Source organism: Patiria miniata, unplaced genomic scaffold, assembly GCF_015706575.1.
Source record: "Patiria miniata isolate m_02_andy unplaced genomic scaffold, ASM1570657v1 HiC_scaffold_17, whole genome shotgun sequence".
NCBI classification, from domain to species: Eukaryota; Metazoa; Echinodermata; class Asteroidea; order Valvatida; family Asterinidae; genus Patiria; species Patiria miniata.
The window spans coordinates 15,257,995-15,284,010 of record NW_024037055.1 but is presented as its reverse complement, the minus strand read 5'-3'; the positions used below and the strand labels follow the sequence as shown (position 1 = coordinate 15,284,010).

General features: G+C 40.6%; 2 protein-coding genes across 2 annotated transcripts; one reads left to right on the top strand and one right to left on the bottom strand.

Annotated features, from left to right (window-relative positions):
* Positions 1-95: 95 nt before the first annotated feature.
* On the bottom strand, positions 96-6,627 carry LOC119723948 (GPI mannosyltransferase 4-like). The gene is made up of 3 exons (XM_038194866.1): positions 6,481-6,627; positions 5,077-5,213; positions 96-2,811 (listed from the first exon to the last, which is right to left on the bottom strand). The coding sequence occupies exons 2-3, from the start codon at positions 5,189-5,191 to the stop codon at positions 1,082-1,084; spliced, it is 1,845 nt and encodes a 614-aa protein (XP_038050794.1). The 5' UTR covers positions 5,192-5,213; positions 6,481-6,627; the 3' UTR covers positions 96-1,081.
* Positions 6,628-9,154: 2,527 nt separating this feature from the next.
* On the top strand, positions 9,155-24,471 carry LOC119723947. Its single transcript, XM_038194864.1, has 5 exons — positions 9,155-10,483; positions 19,885-20,191; positions 21,430-21,571; positions 22,534-22,642; positions 23,517-24,471. The coding sequence occupies exons 2-5, from the start codon at positions 20,017-20,019 to the stop codon at positions 23,784-23,786; spliced, it is 696 nt and encodes a 231-aa protein (XP_038050792.1). The 5' UTR covers positions 9,155-10,483; positions 19,885-20,016; the 3' UTR covers positions 23,787-24,471.
* Positions 24,472-26,016: the final 1,545 nt, after the last annotated feature.

Sequence of the window (26,016 nt, the reverse complement as noted above, 5' to 3'; positions counted from 1 at the left end):
ATGAACAAATTGGAAAGGAAATTAGTATTTTCGAGAAGGCGTGGACGAATGATCGCGAAAACACGCACTGCACGTTGTGAATAAAAACGCCAAGTGCACGATAAAAATCCATTACTAGCCAATTGCGGTATCGAATCGGGATACAGGAAGAAAGTTTCCTATTCAGGGCTTACTATTGGAAGCGTGGTTGGAAATAAAGTAAGCACTGGGGACGAGGCTGCATGAATACAATTTCCCATTTACCAACATTTTTAAGAAAGATACCCAAGTTGTCAGTTTGAATAAATTTAATAACTTCAATAACTTTGAATAGCTTTTATCCACATATGATTCTCATCGTAACAATGTTATCTAAGAAAATTCTGTGACTTGAGCACCAATGCAAAACAGTTTGCAAATATATTTCAACAAGTTCATCAGATTTGTGGCAAAATAATAAAATGTCTACTAAAAATTCTATTTTATTCAAGTTCAATAAAAATGTGGATACACTTTTTAAAGTGCGAAAATTAAACGGCAAAAATAAATCTATGCTTTGCGAATAGCCTGTACTATGCTCTAAAACTATCTTCTGAAATACATTCAAGCTCAGAACTTTTTCAAACATCAAGTGTGAGTCATTCTGGCAAAATGAGACAGAACTGGGCAGAGGACGAAACGAGGGTTTGCAGGTTTGTGAGTATTAGGAAAGAGAATAATATTCTCCTTACAATAATGTTAGTTGCACTTCAATTGGACATTCCGTTGACAAGTTGTGGCTGTTTAAAGTTTGCATTTATGGACATGTCAAAAAAGTAAAATACTGAGAAAATGGCATTGAAAGTTTTTGAGTTTTGTATTCGTGAAAATGAAAGATGCCAATTCTTTTTCCTTAAAAACACTTTTATTCCACGTTTTATAAAAAAAATTCTTTAAAATATGTTGAGTAGACATAAAGATAACAAATATCAATAAGTCTAAAAATCGAGAAAAAAATTCAGGCCGATTTTTTGTGTGTGTGCATTTGTCTCCACTTGTGCCCAATTCTGTCTCATTTTGCCAGAATGCTAGAGCCCCATTCTGAAATGGGTGTATATCGAACTTAAGGCACTCCAGTCTGTGGAACTATGTGAACTACGTCTGCTTTATACATATTCAGTGAGAACATTGCCTGCCACTTTTGCAGACTGTTCTTATGATGAGCATTTCTGTCAGGTTCCGCGACACAGGTGTAAGATGGCATAAACTCGGGCACGTCTTCAGCACTGACATGCGGGAAGAAAGTCTTCACCAACTTGTAGTTGTGCTTGATGCCGAGTCGACAGAACACGGGGTCCAGCGACGCTGGCGCAAACACGTACACCTCCTTCTTGAAGAACTTGGGAACCGGGGTGTGCTTGGAACTGAGCAGATTATTGACCGTGGTGCTGAGAGCGAGGTTGTCGGCGCCCATGAGGTCGTGAAAGGTCATGGTGTTCGGCAACTCGGCTGGTTTGGCCGTGGGTTGGTCGAGCGACGGGAGAGCTGGCTGAGACTGGTTGTACAAGGCCAGGTGTCGCGGAGGCATGTAAGTGTGAAAATACACGAAGTGATATTGTATTGGTGTCTGAGTAGGCTGAGATACTAAACCATGCGTGTGCATGACACTGGGCACCACGCCACCCTGATGGACAAACCCAAACATGATGCAACCAAGCACGTTCCAGACAATCCATGGAACATTGGGAACGGAAACGCCGGACATGACAAACTCAGCATACAGTAAAACAAGAGGCACTAAGACAGGAAGGATGAAACGTGCCTCTTGATGTGGCACCAGAGACAAGAGAAACGTAGGCGTGACAAAGCATAGGATGAAGAACGCTCGGCTACTAGACCCAGTAAAACCTGTCGATGTTGTCTGACGGGCCCCGCGGACGACGGCAAAAACCTCAGTTGCGAAACAGACAACGAGGGGTAAGAACAGCATTGGGAGATTGACAAAGATATGAGTGATGCGCGGATGCAAGCCGTGCTGAGCTATGTTGTCAATGTCAAGGTGATACATTAATGAGTTGAGTGGAGTCACTGTTAGGTTATGCACCAGAAAGTCATAGTTTAAGTTTGCAAAGAGGAGCTGGGGGTCGGTCAACACTACTGGGTCTAAACTACCATAGTAGACAGAATCCATTACGATATTCGAAACAAGCATGGTCATAGCTCCTGGCAAGAGGGCCAGAGTGTTTCGGACAACTTCCCGGACCGCCTGAACCCCGAATTCCGTTGCAGATCCCGTCAGCCAAAAGACCATAGGTATCAAAGTATAACAGGGGAAAGATATTCGGTTGAAAGTGCCTTCCACGATGAAGACACCTATCCAGAATGCATGATTCGGCCTCTCTCCTCTTTTCAGCACCTCTTTCTTGCCTCCCTTCTCAGATGAGGGTTTAGCGGATCGAGGCAGTTTGAACTGGTCCAATCTGGAATCGACCACCAGAAGAAGCAACAGGGCAAACGTCATCGTCTCGTAGGAATTGGAGAAGGTTTTGGTGTGGTACGCCAAGGTCACGAACGAGCTGGCGAGGATTGTGAGACACGTCCCGGCTTTCATCTCGAGTAACTTGGAGATCATGTAGACTGGGTAGTCGATGCAGAGAAGTGATACCACAACCATCATGAGACGCGGGATGACTAAAAGTGAGTAAGGACTGAGTGATATAATCCCTGCTGTGTCGGCGTACTGGAGTATCTTCATGCCCAACCCACTGGTGATATGAGGAAAGAAGATGCTTCGCAAGGGCTTTGTGGCATTAAACTCCCAAGGACGCATTGTCTCCATTCCGAATATGTCACCTGTACGTAAACAAATGAATAACAAGACAACTATATAATTAATCAGTTTATCTAAACTTTAAAAAAAATGGTGTTATTCTTGAATTTCCAAGCACCGCCCATTTATCTAAACGTTTCATTGAAAATCATGCGTCCTACATGTAGGCCTATACTATCTTCAAGCAAACTTGAAATCCTCGATCCTGATTGGTCAATCCATGGCAACAATCTGTGGTATCCTTGCTGCACACGTGTAAAACCGCTGAAAAGTTTGCATACAGCGCCATCTTTAGTGCGCGTCAAGTTGCTTAAAGATAATTTACTCAGACCAGTCGCGTTCTTGGCATATGTGACCAGACGCACTACTTTATTCCGCGTTCCATTTGGACTTGTGGGATAACTACACGTAATAGCACAGATGTACGGCAGATCATGTGTCTCTGAGTTTCATCATGATCAGACTTTGTTTCCAATAGGATGTTATTAAATATCTGAAATAAAAATGTTCACATTGATGACATGATTTCAGTTTCAAGTTCTCTGTTTCAAATCTGACTGCAGCCATTTTCTCACAGAGCTTTGCATTTAAAGGGTCTATTCTTCTGTAGATATCTTGCAGGGATATTTTTATTTTCTGGGACGTATACGCTGCCGAAGTCATGACGAATTTAGATCAAGCGAAGCACCAAAAGATTTGTCTCATTCAAACAGCATGATGTACAGGTACATGTAGGTTTTAGGTTCAATGAAAATTTAGCTTGTCGTAATCTAATCTTTGCTTTCAGTTAAAGGGGTAAACATCTATTGTGGCCATACAATGCAAGATGGACCTTACACTTTACATATTGGGTTTGGCAAAGCACAGCATTGTGAACCTCTTCAATTTAACCATGTTTCCTCAATAAACAATGTTGGGCAGATTTTTTTTCGAATTCCAGACAAACAGACAACCAGACATGTACAACAATGTTTTAATAGTCCATACAAAGGACAAATACAATTGTACACATTTGTGACTTCACAGAAAGTCCAAATGGGGTATGAACCCCAACCTTCCCAAATCCTCCAAAATCTTCTTTACAAAATGGAGGATTTTGCAGGATTGAGGCTACATGGCAAAAGTGTGTTGCTGATTTTGGAGGATGCAGTGTGTCAAAGTCTTGGGCCGGACCTTGTGTTGTTTATGCTCAGCCGTGCATAAATTTAGGCCTAGATTATACTTGAAATTCTCCGCACTGCTCCAGGATGTCACTGGCTCTGCCTCAAGATATTGACAGTGATTGCTGGAGGCTTTTGCAGGATTGAGGCAGTGGTCATCCCTCCAAGGACCACATTCAAGAAATAACCGACCATTTTGCAGGATTGAGGCTGTATGCTATTTTTACATGGAGGCAGTTGGAGGATTTTGCAGGATTGCGGTTGCATCCTAGCAAAAATTCATAGGGAGTTAGGGATAGTTAAATATGAATCTAATTTTGTTGTGAAGCAGTTTGGGGTATATTTGGAATTCGGGGTAAAACGGCAATGAAACTGACAAAACGCAAAACAAAAACAAAGAAAAACACCATAATGTAACATAAATGCATAAAACTGCGTTGATTTGCATGGATTCATCTGCCTAGTAATGTGTACATGATTAACTTTTGTTGGATTAATACTGTGGAAATAAATCAACCTGAACCTGAACCTGAACCTAAGAACATCACATTTTCTGCCACCTAACATTATTCACAATCACACAAATATCAGGTCACTGTAATTTAACCCTAACTCCCTAGGCTTTTTTTGCTAGGATGTAGCCTCAATCCTGCCAAATTCTCCAATTGGGCTCATGGAAAAGTAGCATTTATAGCCTCAATTCTGCAAATTCCTCCATTATTTCTTGAATATGGTCCGTGGAGGGGTGACCACTGCCTGCCCTGAATCCTGCAAAATCCTGCGGCAGTGACCATCATTGAGGCTTGGCCAGTGACATCCTGGAGCAGTACCGAGGATTTTAAGCGTAATCCAGGCCTATACTTATGCATGGCTGAGCAAAAACAACACAAGGTCCGGCCCAAGATCATGACAAATGCATTGTACATCCTACGAAATCAGTAACGCACTTTTGCCATGTAGCCTCAATCTTCCAAATTCCTCCACTTTGGCAAAGAGGATTTTGAAGGATTCAGGGCGGTTAGGGTTAAACAAAAAAAAGGCGGCTTGAGGTTGCCAAGGTCACTTTTGGATAAAGCCTAAAAAGTCACATTAGCCAACACGTCAATTCACATTGTGTTGTTACACTACCTGCCAATGGTTCAGTGTTCTGAAAGAACTCATCTGGATGGATGTAAGCATTCATCGGCCACAGACACAGTAGGATCCGGACGCCCACCAACACCACCCATAGTTTGTAACCCATGCTTACACGACGTGTCTCTCAACTGGAAGGGAAAACATAAATTTGATCAAGGTACGTTGTAATTGACTGTGGCAGGATTCAAACTAGTCCAAAAATGTGGCACTCTCAAAACTGTGCATCAGAGTCTCAAAACTTAAGGTACTGAAAACATGCAAAACAAGGAAATGGACTGTTGCATGACACAACCAGTCCAACAGTCCTAGGCCTTATCAGTACTGCATCAGTCAACTTAGCCCCATAAATGTGGCCTATTTACTGGACTGCCTCCGTAAACATAGGCCACACATCCACATGTACAAAAATCGTGTCGACGGAGCCAAATTTTGATTTTCACATTTAGGCTTAGTTTGTAGGGTTTTTTTGCTTTAGAAGCATACTCACCCTCTTTACAGGCTAATCAGAAAGTGCTGCCTTTTTCAGATGTCTAATTTTTGTGAAATTTCATGTTGAAATTTTGATACGCAAACGTGTAAAAATGAATCTGGAAATTTCACGAAAAATATACATCTGAAAAAGGCAGCACTTTCTGATTAGCCTGTAAAGAGGGTGAGTATGCTTCTAAAGCAAAAAAAACCTACAAACTAAGCCTAAATGTGAAAATCAAAATTTGGCTCTGTCGACACGATTTTTGTACATGTGGATGTGTGGCCTATGTTTACGGAGGCAGTCCAGTAAATAGGCCACATTTATGGGGCTACAGTCAACTGTGTCAACAGAAACATTTGGTACCTAGGCTTCATGTACATTGTAACTCTATTTCTACATATTCTCTATGCCACCAGACTACTGAAACTGTGATTGAAAGAGAAAAGATTAATGTTGCATCATTACGCCACTTTTTACATAAACACTAGTACTGGGCGGTGTTCATGATACAGAAGTGCATCTTTTTGGTTGTTGGGAAGTTCGAAAAATACCTCGAAATTTGCATTTTTTTGGTTTCTCACCACGAAAAAGGTGGGGGATGATTAAATCCCCCCCCCCCCCCCCCCCGGTAAAAAGAAGTGGGGGGTATACCCTCCACCCCCCCCCCCCCCAGGATATACGCCCCTGCATGCTAGTTATATAAAAATTATAAGTACACCTTCTTTGTAAATTCCGCCTATTTGAAAATGACATGATTGGCTTCAGCCACGCCCCCCCCCCCCCCCCCCCCCCCCCCGCCAATATGCCATTCATGGCATGACTGAGTGCCACATGGCGCGGCAATATCTCCCGTGTGTTTACTGATTCCTGTCTGCCTGTGTACTCAGCAAGGAGCCGCTGGCCTGACGTTAATGAGGGCTTACCTTTTTACTCACAACGTAGATCAAGAAAAGAACATACGCCCAAACTGTGCAGAACGACAATCACAAATTTCAGGCAACTCAAACTCAGTCAAAGGTCAAAGAATAATAATAGCTGCAGCAACCGTGCAACTACGCTCACGTACGTTCGATCCGATCCATCTGCAGGGTGACCGTAAGGCCAGAGCCAAATTCTGCTAAATGCACATCAAAAATCTGTCAGATTTATCAAAAATCTGCCAAATTCCCCAGAATTACTCGAAATACACTATAAACACTGAAAATCACATGCAGATTGGTACTTTTGCCTTTATTAAGGTTCAAATTACATTATAAACAATCTATAGTCTCATAAAGATGTTGTGAATTATCGCATAAATTTTCGGCAAAACATGGATCCGGCCACGACAAAGTCCGTTTCCAACCTCAGCACCTAGACCAGCCAACCTGTCCCTTTATGCAAGGGTTTGTTTGAAAGGATTGAAGCTTTCTTAAACAAATGTACCATTTTTTGTTCAAATTTGTTGTTTTTCTGTCAAATAACCATTTTTGCAGAATTCTGCCAGAAATCTGCCAAAAAAATCCATTCTGTCAAATTTTCTGTCAAACTCGTTTTTTAACAAAAATCCTGTCAAAGTTAGCCGAAAATCGGCTAAAACGGTCACCCTGTCCATCTGGTGCAGTAGTAAATAGCGCCCTCTAGCGGAAGCCTTAAAAATATGCTATGGGACCGCAATGGAAATACGTTTTTAAACATTTTTGGGGGGTCATGCTTTTATTTAATCTGTATCATTATTGTGTGGAAATTGCGAATTAATCAAATCAAATCAATTCAAATCAAATAAAAAACAAGCTCTATCGGAAATTATCTCGGAAGCTGCGGGCCAGCGAATTTGTGTTCATGCATGAGTGATTGTGCTAGGCCTATTTCTGTTTCGAGTTTTAAAAAAATCAGATTTTTGATCCCATTGACCCTAGATGACCTTTGACCCCAGTTTGGTCTTGTAAATTGTTGGGGTTGGCACTTTTGACAAAGTTAGCTATCACGCTAGCTATCACGACCAACCAATATATCGGACTTGTCGGAGCGGTATAGCAACGTCTAGGGTATCTCCTGGGAAATCTCAGGAGACAGGAACTGGCCTAGACGTTGCTAAATTGAAGCCGTGGGCGATGTTGGTTGGTCGTGATAGCGCCCTCTCGCGGGAGCGGGTTATCGCGGCGGCGGGTTATCGCGTATCGAACCATGCAACGTCTAGCCCCGGCCCTTATGGAACAGAATACCACCTGGGAGATGAAGAGATACCACATGATACTGAAGAAAATGATCTGGGTGTGATTTAATATCATACTGCAAAACAAGCAAGTAATGTGGCAGCAGCAACTAAACAAACCCATATGAGCAAGCTGAGAATAATAATTAAAGAGAACCTCCAAGTACTTTGACAACTAGAGTTGTTTCACGACGCTGTACAAGACATACGCCCTCAGCTTGAATATTGCATCCAAGCATTGGAGACCAAGCCTCAAAATGCATATGTGGCACTAGTACAGCGGGGACCGAGCGACTTGCTGCGGCACCCGCTCGCGGGGAAACACGCTGCTTCAACTTACGAGCGGTACAATCGGTAAAACCTCGAATCAACTTAAACTAAATAAGTATACATCTTTAGTGTCGCGAATAGGCTGGATCGACTCGTGGTCCAAAACATGATAAGAGGAATTATGTCTCCCTACTGATATGTACCATTCTCGGTAATGTCTCTCCAAGGTACTATTCTCGGTAATTATAATACCTTTTTTTAAACTCTGGCAGGAGCTTCTACATGTCACTTGGTGGTCTGTCTGCCTGTCACATTTTTCGGCGCGGCATTTTTCAGCTCTGGCATTTGGGGATCATTTTGATCGATTTCTTTTTAAGCTCGGGCAGGGATCAGCTGTTCATGCAAGACTGTCGTGCAAGACTTCTTGCAACACGGCCAGCGCTTATTGTGCACGCGCACTTTTTTTCTATCCTCCTAGGGAGTACCAATTGCCACTACCTATTTTCGACTAGCTTAGGGGTTTCGATAACTATCATTTTGATCGAATTTCATAAAAAAACAAACCAAGACTTCTTGCAATACGGCCTAGAGCTTTTTGTGCACTCGCACTTGCGCTGTACATCTTCCTCGAACAAGACGGTATCCAGAAGGAGGAAACGTCCATGCAAAATTGACCAAAAGTACTGGTGTTTCATATGTGCCATCGGCGTCGCATTTTTCGCCAGAGCGTATTGTTCATCTCGCGCTTGTTTAATTAAAATAACCGCAGCTCACCCGACACAAGTACATGTACGCACCTTATTCGCCATAAAAGTGTCAGATATGTCAACCCTTTGAATGCGCTGCAATGGACCGATCCAGTAAGCACCGCCCCATGGTGTTCTGACCAATCACAGCCGTGATTTATGTCCGACGTGCGTGCACAAAAGTCCGACATGCGTGCACGCGCGTATGATGCGCGCGGCTGGAAAATGCAGCGTGGCATTGGAGAGGAGCACTTGTTAATTTGCCCAGTGCGCAGTGGGCGGGGCTTACTGGATCGGTCCATTGGGATTTGCAGCGTGACATCCTAGCTGCTATATTAGGCCTACATCAAGGTCCCGGATCATTATCGCCCATCATTATCATTTCCCTTTTAGACCTTGTATTGTGTTTGTGTCTATCATTAATATCGTATTGCTGTGATATACATGCGAACTCGGTAACCATTATTGATTCCTGTGCTGATTTAAGGTATTAAGCATAAGCTAGCATTGACATACGCGTATAGGCCAACGTATACGACTGATGAATAGGGATTGCGCCCGGCATCTGTTGACATATCTTTGGTTTGTATACTTTCGCCTCGCCCGCCCATTAACGGCCAGATACGCTAATAATATGCTTTGGTTGGCAGTGACTTTCAGTTATAACAATGGACCACCGCCAAAATGCACTGTATGTAAATCAATGATTTTGAGTAGGCCTGCCGGTACGGTTTACAGTACACACACGCACGGACGCAATTTTGCCACGTGGACTATACAACAGCTACGCCTCTGCTGTGTTTACCGATAGATATAGTAGCAACAGCTGTATCGTTGAAACAAAATATGTAAATGAAACGCGTAACCACGTGATTGTTTACTGCTTATAGGTGATGACAATGAAGATGCGACGCCTGGACTGCACTGCCTTTGATAATTTTTCTTCACACAATTCCGAGAGCGTCAACGCTGCATAATGTTGTGTCTGCTAGTATTATTATGATTTGCCACATGCGTGCACGGAAAGCTATATGACAACGCCACTGATTGATCGTGCATCTTCTCATAATTCATCGCATGGCTTCCTCGTTTCCATGGTAATAACCTTTAAGATAAAAAAAAATCCTCCACCGCCTGTGGCCTGTTTGGCTCAAGTGTGTGCCGTCTTACTAACAGGATTACATCACACGGGCCAGATTGTGCTGAGCTGGCCTCTGCAGTGATCGTTGAATGTAAGTGTCTCCATGCATGGAATACGATGCGGCCATTTTATACAACTTTTGAAATAATCGTTTGTTTTTCATCAGAAAAAAAAATGAAAACAGTAGACCCAATTGATTACGTAAGGTGCGCATCACTGCTTTATATGTTCGTGTACTGAGCGAGAATTCAATTTATACATGCAAAACTAAACCTGTTATTTGACCACAACACGCGCGCATACATTGTGGTGGAGTGGCTTGCGAGGACCAAATTGTTGAAGCTTCATGCGTTGACTAAACGTGTCCAAAAGACTACAAACGGGTTTCAACCGAAAGAACGTTAGTCTGCAGGATTTATTGAAGTGGCAAACGACCGGAATGGGAATTGATATGACTGGAAAACCACGTTCATGCCTACGCGACTTCCAGCTCCAGCTCTATGTTCTGGGAAAATTATGCTTCTCGCTTCTATAGTGGTTAAAACACGTGCGATGTACTAACACAGTCCCAGCAGGTGAGTACAAATTAAAAACGACGATCATCGACGATGACAATCAATTTAAAGGTACATGTGAACATTTCCTTTTTGTGAATGTTTTTTTTCTTATGAAGCCAAAACAATTACTGCTCACAATCTTGAGTATTATAGTTGGGCAGATATTATAGGGGAAATATTAGGGGGAATTGTGTCTCACGGTCATACAAGCATGGCATTTGGCACACAGCCAGAGTATGTCTTAAGAAAGATATTTGGCTATAGGGCCATCGCAGATTTGTCCTCTTGAAAAAAAATATAGGTTTAGAATAACAAAGAAATTTCAAAATTTTCAAAATGGCTGCCATTGCTTGTTATTCTACCTATATGTTTTGTTTTTGAAATGATAAATCTGCGATGGCCCTACAGCCAAATATCTTTCTCATGACATACTCTGACTGTATGCCAAATTCCATGCTCGTATCATCAAAGGCACAATCCCATCACCTTATAATTATATAGGGACTAACCTATTGCGGTTTCAGCTTAGTGGGTATTATAAATTGTTTTTTGAGAAAACAGAAAACTTAAGTGTTGTGCAAAGATCTTGTAAATATATGTGTCCGACCGTTTCACCCTATTCATTGTTCCTTTTTTTTCTCTTACAAACGGTACCCTGCATTTCAGGTGGATTAATTTCACAGGGTAACGGTAGTCGATTCATCTATCCCCAGCAAGGTCCTTGTCATTATCTTGCAGCGGGGAGGGGGGGGGGGGACAAAATCATGAATATGTATAAACCTGTCGTTCAGTAGGTAAGGCCATTTGGTAATAAATTTACAATGAATGTCCATTTTTCAAAGATTTTAATATAAGTCAAGAACCCTTTTCTCTTACATTCTCATTCCAAAAAAAAAGGAACTTGAATCGATGTTAAATTCGTCTTATTGAAGAGAAGACGATTTGTAAAATTAAAATGTGGTTCTCACTCCAGATTTGACAACTGATTTTTTTTCCCTTCAAATTATTTCAAAATGAAATTAGAGTGGCTTTCGCTCATTATTGTCTCGTCCATAAAGCGCCACTCCTTGGAAATTAGAGAGTGCAGTGGAGGGACTAATTGCCTGTAACTATCCCACTAAGTAATTAATTGGTTGATACATCGAATCAAGTTACTTCCGAAATTTGGATTTATAATCACAATATCGAAACTCCTACTATCTGTTCTTTGTAAAATATTGTTGACGCCATGGTAAAACGGACGTACGTGCGCTGTTGGCATATGTGTTGCCATTTTGATGTCACTGATCAAGGCCAATCTAAAAGCAGATTTGCTGCATCGCCCATTATAGATACCAAAAAAAAATCAAGTTGTCTATATTATGCAAATGAGCCGCTCCACTCAATAAATTAACGCTCATTCATCCCACGCCTGTGCCATATACAGCTAGCTCTGGACTTTGACAACGTAACCTTTGCATATTAGTCACATGAAGACAAATGGATGTCGTTATCAGGACGATTAATAATGCAGCCCATATATGCCGTGTATGCGTCGTTCCTTTTACGCTAATGACTACATTATAAAATACACGCGATACACATTATTGGACCTGTCGTTTCAATTTTCACGCTGAGTTTGCAAGACAAGTGAAGATTTTTTGTTTTATAATTTCGACTTTACCTCTTGAAGTCTTTATTTTAGCAGTGCGGCTTGGAACAACCGGTTTTTTTTGTAATAGGTGTATTTAATGGTGTATTAATACAGAGATATTTTATCTTTCTCGCTATATTCATTAATTCATTTAGTCGAATTGATCGAATTTTCACATGAGTATATCCACTGATTTGGTGTTTTTTTTTCAATGTTTGTAAATTTTAAATTAGAGTGATTTTCATTTTAAATCGTCTGATCCCGAGTTTCCATCTTTGGAATTTAGAGGGTATTGATGAAATTGACCATCTTTCAAAAGCATAAATCATTTTTTTTTAAATAAAGTCGGCCCGATTTTTCAATTTTAACAAGATGTTCACTGGTAAAATGGCAGTGGTATCAAGAACCAAACATGTAGCATACATGGTTTTCCTTGTGTAGTCCATTTCATTGTAAAAAAAAATTGCAAAAAATTGTACAGTTCAAATTGCTTGTATGTGTATATTAGACACAGAAGCAGACAATATATACACTCACAATTAAACTGTTAATTGTGTGTAGTACTTCACTCGAAATTGGCACCAGAAATTTACTGTATTAGAAATACATCTGTTTGATATCTCTGGACTACCAGCATTTATGAACAACTTCATCAGGTCGGTTTGGTTTTATTATCTTGAAAGAGTCTGTATACATTATCTCGATCCATTGTACATTGTATATGTTTTGTATTCATAAGGTACAGTACTATGTATACTTAATTGTCAGTTGATGATACATATTCATGTAAACTTAATGAGTGGTGCCGTAAGGTTGTGGTCAAGTTAGTCTGTATTTGGAACCATCACTGTCTTACCAACCACATAGTATATTGTGGAAAAAAATGACGAACTTTACTTTAAAAATGTATTTAAGTTTGGAATTTGCAACATGGTATTATATCAATTCTCTCGATCCGCAATATTATTAAAGGGTCATGCAATGTAATTTGTTTAATGCTATCCTTGAAAATGCACCTTTGTGTCTCATTTAACCTTATTTTCAATTTTTGTTTTCACATTTCCAAGGGTAATTTGGTGCCTTTTTGGAAGTTTATATGCTTATGCAAATTTTCATGTTAATGAACAAAAGTGTGATGTCATTTCAGGCAGAAACGTCAATGTAACAGTCATTTATAAGCACCACAAGTTGCTAGATTTTTCGATATTTTGCTGTTGGATTTTTTTCTTTGGTGATTCGTTGTTGTGTCAGCACATGACAGTCAGCAAATAAGCAAACTTTTCTCACAAACGTTTTCAATGAGCAAATTTTCGGGTTTACAATTTGTACACAAAACTGAACAGTGTCTTCCTGATATGACATCAAAGCAACTGCGCAGTTGTCCGGAAAAACATGGACGATTTTCAAATGTTTAAAGAAGTGCACTTTTCGTTAAAATTAATCAAATAGGGACGTCCAATAGTTGTCATACATTTAAGAAAAGAACAAAGTTGTACATAATTGACTGACCGACCGACTGACAGTATATGTTTCGCTCACTCATTGACTATCGCTTGTGCATTAGACTTGATTAAGTCTCTCGACACTGACACACTGACTGACTGTCATCACTTGTAAAGACATGCATGGTTACACTTCTGAATTGGACTGGCTACGTATCACACCGATTGACCGACTGTCACTTCTCACTGAATGACTTTCATTCATGAATTAGACTTGCTTAAGTCTCTCACTGACACACTGACTGGCTGTCACTTGTGAATTAGACTGGTTAATTGCCTGTCACACTGACCGCGGTTGACTAGACTGGTCACCTAGCTATCACGCTGACCGGCTACCAGTTTTTAATTTTGTTACCTATACAGGCTCACTGCCTGACTATGGCCGTTACCTTCTCAAGGACTGTCACTTGTGAATTAGACTTTCTTAAGTCTCTTATTTTAACATACTGACATACTGACTGATTGTCACTTGTGAATTAGATTGGTTTAATACCTTTCTCACTGAATGTCACTTGTGAATAAGACTTGCTTAATTCTCTTATTTTAACATACTGACACACTGACTGTTTGTCACTTGTGAATTGGGGGGGGGGGGCATTTGCCCACCCCACCGCATTGGCACCCCATGCGGACGCCCATGTTGTTAAACTGTGCATTAATTCAGGCACCTCATGTTCTTCAGTCTGTCAATTTTGAGTTAGACTGGTAATTACCTTTCTCCATAGCTGATTCACTTGTGAGTTCGGCTTGCCTAAGTCTAACTCACACTTGTGCATAACACTGACAACCTATCTCACTGACTGACCGGCACTTGTAAATTAGATTGGCGCCGCTTGTGTAAGCAAAACTTGAGTCTCCATGCGAAAGGCGAAAGTGGACTTTTATTTTCCATCACGCTACCACTACAGCTTATTTTGCAATTTTTGTGGCCATTCTGAGTCGATTGAATAAAATGTATTTGCCCTCTGTGTCCAGCTTTACATGGCCTACCTAGTCTTGTTTACTTCAAAGACATTTTGTCCGGAATGCACCGTTTTGGGAGCTTTCAAATGAGTTTACCAAATAATGATAAAACGGGTAAGATCGTTAAAAAGTAAAATATAAACATGCACACAACTAGACATTTTGCAGTGTTCGTGTGACGCGACGAAATCTCGTAGCAGATCCAAGGACGAGTGTGTACTTTTAATCAACGTAGGCGACGATTACCAAATGTCAGCTACGCAGTAAACTGAATTATACAACAATTCGGTTCGTTCATCATGAATCAAAGAGCAAACTGAATGAGTAAGTTCATTGTAAAAAACAAAACAAAACAAGATCCTCATTTTCCAGGGTGTCATACCTCATCAGCGTGCCTCCTGCTCCCCCACTCTCTCATAATGCAACGCAAGGGGGATAATCTCCACATGCCATCTGATATCGACAGAGAGTGTTTCCGATAGGAAATGAACCCAATACCGCAATGCACACAGGGGAAAGGATAAACCAAGACGCGCATTGTTTACTGTGTGGAAACAAAACAATCTCCAATCACAGAGCCCATAATAGAAAGGCCATGAAAGGGATCCTGCGTATAATGCACTCGCTCATATACCCAGTACCGTAACTATTATACAGGGTGGACAAAATAAAACCGAAACGACATATTATTGCTAATTGAAACAGAGGTAGGGCACATGTGAATCAAATGGAGATATCCTCTGTTAAGGTTGAATCTCCTCTTTAAAATGACACCCTGGTCATGTCATTACATTCACGGTTGACTGAGCAGTGACCAGTTTTATGAAAGGGTCTATTTAGAGAATTGCGCCACTTTTCAATTGTGGTTTTTGTTGTGTCATTTGTCACAGAGTGAAAGGCTATGGTTGCCAATGGGGAAAAAACAGATTTCATCATGAAAAGTGGCGCAAGTCTCTAAATAGACCCTTTCATAAAATTGGTCACTGCTCAGTCAACCGTGAATGTAAGGACATGATCAGGGTGTCATTTTAAAGAGGAGATTCAACCCTAACAGAGGATATCATCCTTTGATTCACATGTGCCATACTTCTGTTCCTATTAGCAATAATATCTCGGTTTCGGTGTTTTTTTTATCCACCCTGTATAAATTACAATGCAAATGTATTGTACCTTTCTTTGGTAATTTGCATTTTTTTTAATAGTTATTTCGTCGTATTAATAAGAAATGAATTGTGCAAATGTCATCTTTGTTTCACAATATGATAGCGGTTCAAAGTGTATATACGAAGCCTTTTTGGGCAATGCTGCCTGCTTGATGTGTTTAACATCAGCACGCGCTAACACAGGTTACTATGGCAACTGGGGGTGCAATTTCTGGATAGTAGATTGATTTACCGATCTCCATTTGCTTTTTCGCGGCGCCGTGTTCTATCTGATTATATGATGTACCACGCTGTGTCGAATCCCTGCGTATAAATAGTGTGTTTTTTCTTCTAAGCATTATAATATGAATGGTTCCCATCAGCATATGACATTGCGATTGACTGTGTATGCTCGTACAATATCTGAACAGGGACCAGCTAAATGGGTTTGATACAACAGTAGGATATATTTAAAATTTCATATAAATATGATTCTATTTTGAATTTGTGGCGAGGTCAAGAAAGCCACAATGTAGAATGGCCGATGAGGCAGAATCAGAGAAAACGGGCGGCAACATCTGGGGTTGGAGGGGGGACATTTCCCACAAAATTATAGTTTGACCCATGTTTCGCGTGGGCTACACCCTTTCATAATGTGCTTCATCATGTTCATCACTTCAACTGTTCCAACACATAAGCTAACAAAGGTGATTTTTTTCTTGCATTAAATGTCAGTTGTATAAGGACAACAACAAATCGTTCAGCATTAAACGTACGCAGACAGCTGTGGCTTAATGATTGAACTAAAACGACTCACGCTTGTTGTTGATCTAAACGCGACGATTAAAATGAATCCATTTTTTTTAAAACTTGATATAAACATTTTTGTTTTCAATTTGAAACGAGTGTTAGAAAGCCACAATAGAATGGACGATGGGATAGAATCCGAGTGCATGGGCGGCAACACCTGGGGTGGAGGGGCGGGGACTTTTCCCACTAAATTATATTTTTGCCTATGCTGTGCGTGGGCTGCACCCCTTCATATGATGCGTTATCATGCTTATCACTTCAACTGTTCTATCACATTAGCTTTAAAAACTGAATTTTTGTTTCTTTTGGCATTAGAATTCAGTTGTATAACACTTATTTATAGGCACTGTTGTAGGACTCGTGTGCAGGACTCGGACTCGAGTCAGACTCGAGTCGGACTCGGATTCAACCATGATGACTCGGACTCGAGATTGGTGACTCGTGACTCGAGTCACGTATTTTCATCAAATTCAAAAGAAAAACAAACATGATGTTGCGTATTTTGTGCGACGAACGTAGCATTCATTTTTACTCCATGGACAAAACACGGCAACGTAACACGGCGACAACAAATCTCGTTGAGCATTTAGAGTAAGCAGACTGCTGTGGCTTAATTATTGAACGAAAACGACTCCCGCTCACTATTGAACTAAACGATTAACATGAATCCATACAAGCTACAAACCTACTTAACGTACGGCGGTTAATTACTAAAAGACATTAGCAAAATTACCATTGTGGTTTGAGCCCCTAAAATCTTTTCAGCACTTTGTGTTAGCTAATTTGGGCGCACTCTACTCTAGTTTGAAGAATGTGATATTGATTTGCATATTGGCGATGATCTCTAGTGCTGATTGGTCAATAACGGAAGTGGCAGCTTCGATTATTTTCAAGGACATGTCTTGTTACATGACGCTGATTGGATTATTCTGTATACTAGACATGCACGTGAGAATGATATCAGGCCTGCTTGCTTATTACCGTGCTGGCTCGATACAATCGTCATTTTGAAAGGAGAAAATTTCAGCATGCATTTCCCGTATATGAATTGACCATACTGCAGACTGCTTTCTCCAGCAGGTGCTTGGAGCCACACTCTGGGGTGTAATGGAAAAGTATCATACCCAAAGCGCAATTCCCAGCATGCACTACAGGCATATGATTAGCAAATCCGCTGGTAGGCTATAGTGTGGTTCCCTGACCGAAAACGGTGACTTCTGCTGGTGAATCATAGTCAAGTAACTGCAACGGCTAAAAATAGACTAGTCAGATTACCAGACCAAGCGATTCTGACCGTAACTCCGAGAAAATGTTATTAGGGGTGCAACCCTGCCCAAAAAATATCATAGACACTAGTGCTAAATGCGCATACTTCAAAATTCTTTTAAAAATACTCAGAACTCTCACAGGTATTCAAGCTGTACAGAAAAATGATGATCAATGTGTCATCTTTCATTTTCTTTTCATTGTTTGGTGGATTGACCATTGACTTTTCGAGATATTCTCACCCAAAGAAGACGACCCCTAATTTCCCCAAAGCGGAAAAGTAGCCATCTTGAAAAACGATCCCTCCACAACATGGCAAAATAGCGCCAATTTCGAGCCCAATAGCATCCAAAATGCTCATAATTGGAAGCCCCAAGTCCGGGCCAGAGGTTCATTACCATATCTCTTCAATTCCCCAATTGTATGGCTCTCAAAACTCTCTAACATAGAATATTTTGAGGGTATAACTTTTATTCAAGAGACGGATTTTTGGCCTATTTACAGGCGTGCACCCTTAGGTGTAGCTCAGGGTCTGAGTATGACCCGTTGTCCAACGGAGCCCTCTCCGTATATCCAGTGTCTGATATAATTATCCGAGCAATGCAAATTTTATGCGACCCCGGCGCTAGCCAATTGGAGTGCCGTCACTTCGATTAGAAGAAATGTGGACTAAGCTGTTGATTGGTCAATATGGCTGACAACGGGTTAGGGAAGACCCGATACAATGCGCCCGCTGAATGGTCAGAATCTCGAGGTCAAGACGCGGTCTTGTTTTGCATAATTAATCACCAAATCTACCTGTGCAAAGGTCTATTCCATGGTGAAGCCACCCTAATGAAAAAGCATGACTAAAAAAAAGACAAACCGGGCAGGATACTGCCCGTTTCTGAAAACGTCCGAAGCTTACCGAGTGTATTTCGCTAACACTCTGATATTTTCGCAAAGTCTCTCGGGTTTTTAAAATTTAAAAATTTCAGTGCTAGGCGTGTTACCGAGTATTAATGTATTAGGCTATGCCCTAAGTTCGACGTTGTGTCCCAGGTATACACTCATACGAGAGCTGGACTTCGTTTTGTCATGTTCTATTCTTTATGACCACAATGGAAATGAGTTTTGAAAACCGTTTTGTGCGTTGTCCCTGCTTTTTCCACTGCATGGGGGACTCTTTAGATTAAATTTGAATTTACAGTTCTAGATAAAAAATTCTCGTTAAATCTTAACTTATCTGTATCATTATAATGTGGAAATTGCGAATAAATCAAATCAAACAAAAAATAAAATTTGAACTGAAAACATTAACATATTAAAAGATTATTGAAACCATAGACAATTTGAAATAGTCTCATTATGCAATTGCAAGTGTATTCCAATACGAGAAAACCTGGAATAAATACGGGTTATTTCCATTGTGGTCGATAACTTAAAGTAAACTTACAAGGTTCAAAACTGAGCCTTTAATAATCAGGCTCACGCTGACAGCTAAGTATGACCCTCCAAATTTACATGATAACGTATCGTATCAACAAAGACTGGTCGAGGCGTATCTCTATGACTACTTAATTGAGTGGGGAAAAAAATCTTTTTAGAAAAACATTAACGATCAAAGCCATTTTATTAGGAGAAGGGTACCGGCACTTTAGCAATCATTAAACTACTCGTGTCACTAACTGATCTTTGCCTTGCTTTTTTGGGGCGTGCCTCCCCTGAAAAGACATCCTAAGTGGCATAGATAACTTTCGGCGTTGCATACTTAATGAGCTATTTCTTTTGATTGGCAACTCTATACGATCGCTGTCATGGCAACATGTAACTTAATTATTCGTAAACACTTAAAACACACTGCACATTTCACTCTGAACTGAGACGAGGTGGATAAATATATATTGTAACTGAGCTTTCTAGCAGAAGGAATTGTCATCGCTTTAGCTAGCTCATAAGCGTATCTTTGCGAGCTGAAATCAATCAAAAACAATTAAATTAGCGAATCGACACACGTGTGTGGTCGATAGGAAAAGATCAAACCGTTCAGATTTTAATCCTTTTGGGAGTAATGCGATTATTTATTACCGTGACATTACCACAAGGGTTTTTGTTCGCCCACAGGATATATAACCCCGCCTCGCTATTGGAGATCACCCAATTTGATGCTTTCAGCGTGCACTATACAATGGCATCGTGCGGAGTACTGCTTTGAGTCATGAAGCTTGACACTCTGAAGGGACTAGCAATGTGAACATGACAGTTTGCCGTCTGCGGCCAGTACTAGCCATGTTGATCATCAGCAGTTGGGCCGCGAGGACTTTTCCCAGTGACGTCTACCCGAACCCCCAGGAGGATCTGTATCGCTGCGGACGGAGAGGGCGCCCTTCGTGGGTATGCGATCCGGATCAAGTGTTGTCATTTAATGAAGGTATTAATTTGTAACATTATATCCTTTGTAAATAGCGGCCATCTTTGGGGTGCGGTGAAACGCCCTCGCGACTTCAACTTGAATGTTTTACTTTCCTCATGCAGAGTTGCCCAATTTTTTTTGACAAGTTTCAAATTCATAAAGTTAAAAATACTGGTTCGTATATATTAGCTAAATAACGCCTGCTGTTCAACCCCTGGAAACAATACATGTAGTTATTTTTTAGTGTCATTTTAGTCCGAAATTCAAAACCGGTTACGTCCGGATGATGGGCTCGAATTCGGCCGAGTCTTCCTTAACGTGGCGCACATGAACAAAATATCGGAAATTCTATATAAAACATTAGCCTGCGATGAGCCATCGTTGTTTTTTTTTACCTGTAACCCACCAGAGCAATGAACATTTCAGTATGATGGTGCATCGGTGTTATGATGGTGCATCGGTGTTACGGTCTAACACAATTCCAGTGTCTAACACAATCCCTTCATTAGGCGTTTTGGTAAACATAATGATAATCCCTTCTGAGACTCACAGTGTCTAAATAGATGTAGAGAGCAGTCCTCCGCGCTCAAGAAAACAATTTTAAGCCCCCAAAAAGTGTATTTGCCCTGTATTTGGTCAGTACCCGTGCGAAAAAAGTTCTAGTTTTATATCCCTGGATTTTGCCTTGCCACTCCCCCCCCCACCACAGCAGCCTGAGGCTATAGCTAAAAAGGATGATGACCGCCTACTTCCAGCCTTCAAGATGGGCCTGATGACAGGATGATTGATGGCCCTTGTGATAACAGACAGCAGTAAATACTTCACTAGCCTATAGCTTGTGGTTGGACCTGGACAATACAAATCCTGTGGGAGTTGGCCTGGTTCTGATCTTTGCCTCAGGAAATCTGGGTCCATAATACAAACAGGGTTAAAAGGGCACTCAGTGCTTTTTGGCTATGTCTCAATTGGGAACTTGTGGACATGAAATTTTTTTATGACATAGTACTATCAAACATTGCAGGGTTGAAGAATGTCTTTAAAGTTGACAATTTTTTTAACACCATTATTATCTCTGCTCAGTGTTGAGAACAACTGATTTTATTAAATTCAGGATTCCAAATTCCTTACAATGATCCCTGTATGGGCTGAGGGTATCTTAGTTACTTGAGTTTGGCAAAATAGAAGTTGCTAGAAGTAAAAATGCACGATTTGATTGTTCTTTAATATTGTTTTTAATGGTGAATTTACCCTATTAGCGGAGGATGTCAACACTGCCCTCGGTAATATACGTCTAGAGACTGACTGTTCCTGTAGCAATAGCGCCCTCTGCTCCAATCACAGTAGCCATGGATTCAGCGTGGCAGTCGCTGTTATGTCTTTTATACCAACAACTCGAGCGTAAGTATATCAGTCTCACCGATCTCCATAATCTGGATAGCCCATGGGCTGTTAGAAGTGACGTCACCGTCCGTTATTACCACTCCAAGAACAATAGATTTGTTAAGAAAGTTGTGTATAGTTTTATTGATAATGTACACTTTTTGCTGAATAAAATACAATTTTTTTTGCTTTCAAAAAAATGAAAATAGCAACAAACTATATTTTATATGATTTAGTATTTTGTATTTCCTTCTGTGAAGGAAACACAAGTGTCACCATGAATTGTGGGTAGGTCACTTGCCATGACATTGCATGTCCATTTATTGCGCACGGGTCGTGCGCTTACGGAAGTGCTGACCTCTGGTCTCTTGCTTAAACAAGATGTCCTGCGCCTGAAATTAGACCTATATGCCTACAGGTTGGTCCAAGAAAAGTTGACACTTCTTCAGATGCAGATTTCTCAAAATTGGGGAGACATGTTGAAATTGTTTTAAGAATTTTTCAAAACATCAAGATCTTGGTGGGATATGGTGAAACGACTGTAAAAATAAAGTCGAAATTAAGAAATGGCGGTCATTTTACAGAAAAATTTTCAAAACCAGTTTGTCCGCACGCAATGAGATATGATCAAAACTAAAGCTCCCGTACAGATAGAACTGCAGTAACTATGACGAAATCTCATACGTGCCGCTCGTGTGAGCAAAACCATTTTTAAAACCACATTTCTGTTAATGGCTTCCATTTTCTTAGTTTAGGCTTTATTTACAACGCCGTTTCACCATATCCCATCAAGATCTTGTACTTTAGAAATATCTTAAAACAAAAATTTGTCTATAGGCAAGTGCGTACCAAGAAGGAATGGAGCTCAATCAAGGTTAAGTGTATCAACTGCTGCAGGCAATGCCTCATTAATTTATCAGCCATGTTGTAATCTTGAAATGTACAGACAAATGTCTTTTTTTCCCTCCTTGATGATACAGACAGCTCATTAGTGCCAGTACCTATGCAAAGTACCTCAGGGAACACGAATGGCTTTACGGCAATTGTCAGGACGATGTCGTCATCGTTGTCTCCAAACATGACAAACAGGTATCGTCATGAAGTCCTCACATAATTGAACACGCCAATACTGAAATGTGTATTCTTGTGGAGACATTTCTTTGTTCTCGTGTAGTAAAGTTTTCGAGTTTGAAAGTGTAGTTTCAAAATGCTCTTATTTTAACCAGAATTGATTTCCTTGGCTGAAATTCAGACTTATCCCTTTTCAAAACTCTTCCATTTGCGACAGATCAACATACCTTGGAAATTCCGTGATAACCTTACAGTGGAGAAATTTCCCTGTGGAGACGTATACAATCTTTTGTTCCCTATTGTGTGCATGTCTCCAGAGTGCACGGTGTATCATGCAGATCGATCGATCTAATACACGATCGATTTAGTACAGCAGATTGGTGATAAGATTGTTCAGTTTCATGATATAGGCATGAAATTTGGCACACAGTCAGAACATGTCATGGCAAAGATGTTTGGCTATAGGGCCATCGCATATTTGTCCTTTGAAAAAAAAATCACACGATAACAAGTTATTTGCAAAATTTTCAAAATGGCGGCCATTGCATGGTATTATATGATATTTTTTTTCAAAGGACAAATGTCATGCTTTTATCATCAAATGAACAATTCCATCATATTGTGTTCCAATCTGCCTGACTTATTATATTGTATTATCGTAAGTTTCTGAAAGCTATAGGAGATTGATGGGGTAAATATTATTATTGCAATTCAATCAGTTACATAATTCCCATGCCACAATATTGACATTTCACCTTATGAACCTACCCCAAAGAGCCCTTCCCTAAATTGTCCTTCCCTTATATTGTTCAGTTTCAACTTTTGCCGTTTCTGTAAACTTCTAAAAGCGGCGTACTATGTTTTTGATATCACCCCTTCGTTTTTACTGCAGGTTGCTGCTTCTATCGGAGACACTGCTGCCAAGAAGCTCACTCCAAGAGTTCTAAAAGACATCTTGAGCGACACCAGTGACTATTTCCAAAATGAAAACTTTGCAGCGGGACTCTTGGAAATGATCGACCGCATGAGGGCGGCCTTTGAGAACGATTACGTCGTCACCCCGTCGTTTCCAGTGTGGACCGTCGTTCAAATGGCAATGGCCGCTTTGTGTGTCCTGATATGTTTTTTCAGTATGTACATATGCAGGAGACTTTATTCCTAGTTTTGTTTTTCCATTCCGAGGTAAGTTCGAAGACCAGACTTTTATATAAAATGACGACAAATATCAAATACAATATGTTACCGTAATGGCCGATTTAATGTTTACTTATAAGCGAGGAGTTAAGTATTCGACTCATTCGAGCATTGCAGACTGATATTATATCTGTGAAAAGCCTTACTCTGAAGCGAGTGGGGGCGCTCTAACACCATTCAGGGTTACGGTACGACAGTAAGTTTACAAACTATCCAACCGAAGATCTGCCTTTTTCACAAGATTTTTTGACAAATTATTTCAAACTTCAGTACATGTATACAAAAAAAACTCATTTTTTTCACAGTGCTTATTTTGTGTGTAGGTACAGTTTAATAATGAAATATGATATTCCTACTCATTTCATTCGCTCGTACCCACCGCCCAAGCAGGGCCGCTGGGACAGGCTAATTTCGTCTGGATGAATGACGTATAATTTCGTCGAGCCTTCATTGGATAGAATTTGTTGAACATAACACGGGTCAATTTTTCCACGGCCACCCTCAATGTTTTTCGCGCCTGTGCTTCCTTGATCAAATTTTGTGAAGGAGAGTAGCCCTCTCCAGCGCCTCCCTCACAACATCCAGGGAAGAGGCCAGACTCCAACTCTGGAAAGAAAGACTGAGAAACAACCTGTCAACCCCCCCCCCCCCCCCCCCCCGGTTGACATAGCAATACCGCCGGCTGAAAACCTCCCAACGGGTACTACATCGACGTGGGTTAAATGGAAACCTCTCAACCGCTTGTGAACCAGGACTGGCCGATCAAACTGAGACCGCCTTCATCAAATGGGGCTACAAATTTGGTTCAGTTGCATGTGATTATGGAGAGGCAGAGTATACCATGACCGTCTATAGTCTGCCCTCTGCTAACAAGCCCGTGCAGCGCAAGAGATCTTGCGGAGTTCAGCAAAAATGCCCCCAAAAAACTGTGTCAGCAAGTGGAAAAACACATATTTTTGTTGTTACTTCGAAGACACGCAAGGAAGAAGAAGTGGCCTGTTATAGGGCGGTGGGTAGGGATACGAGCGAACTCATTTCATTGCACCCCAAATTGGCGCAATGGCACCCCCTATCGCTCAAGCATATAAGCACTGTTTATCATTCGTAACAAACACCAGGGTTGCTATGAATAGGAAGCACATTTCTCATTAACAAAAAAAAGAAAGGTATATCCCCGTTCCCAAGTTATTAACGGACAGAAAATCCATTGTGGGGAAACAGTATAAGTATGTCGTGCTTCTTTACTGGCCATGCCAACTGCCTTTCTTTCTCACACACCAAAAAAGATTGTTTTTTTTAATTAATGCAAACTTCAGCATTGTATTATGTACCGTATTTTTGGTTTGTTTAATACACCGAATGTCACTAATATAATAACGTTATAGGTAGCTCATAACTAAATATATAATTTATTTTGTAAGCTAAATCAAACTATCATAATAATCTAAAATATCTACCAAACTGAAGTTATATTTATTTCTCTGCAACCACGAACAAATATGCAGCCAGCGTTTAAGCCCTATACAATATAAAGTGCACGCGTTTTTATGTTACGTGACTGTACACAGAATGTTTCGATTGTCGTTCAGTGCGGGCACTGTTATGAACTGTTGTTTAGTGTTGCCCAGGAAATAACGGCGTGGAAAATTCTGGGAAAATCTTATTAAGTTCATTTTATTACGTTCGGGAGAGTGAGAATCTTTACTTTCAAAGGTTAAAGTTCTTTTCCCGTGATGTTTTTTAACAAATTCGATTTTCTTTTTCTCCTGACAAATTTTGTTTGATTTGAGCGTGTAACCGTTTCCCACATCTATATATGACATCTGCATTTGTGATACCTCTGTCTTGAATACTGTATTTTCATTGGCCTATAGAACGATCACGTGAGTTTGTAAAAAGTCATGGCACACTCCCTGTGGAATATATCGCGTACGTGATATCCCACAGGGAGTGTGCTATGACTTTGTACATACGGTACATACGGTGTGAAACGCTTCTATCGTTGGTACCCACGTTTTTTTCACAATGGTTTTACACATGAGTGGGAGCAGTGAATTAGCAGACGATCAGCTGTTTCGAGCACCCGACATGCATGTGAGTTGGAGTTCGATTGTCATGTTTGTTGTGTTAACTGCTGTTTTTTTCTCAGTGATTTTTCCATCAAAATCCGAAGAATCCAAGACAGAGGTATAACAAAA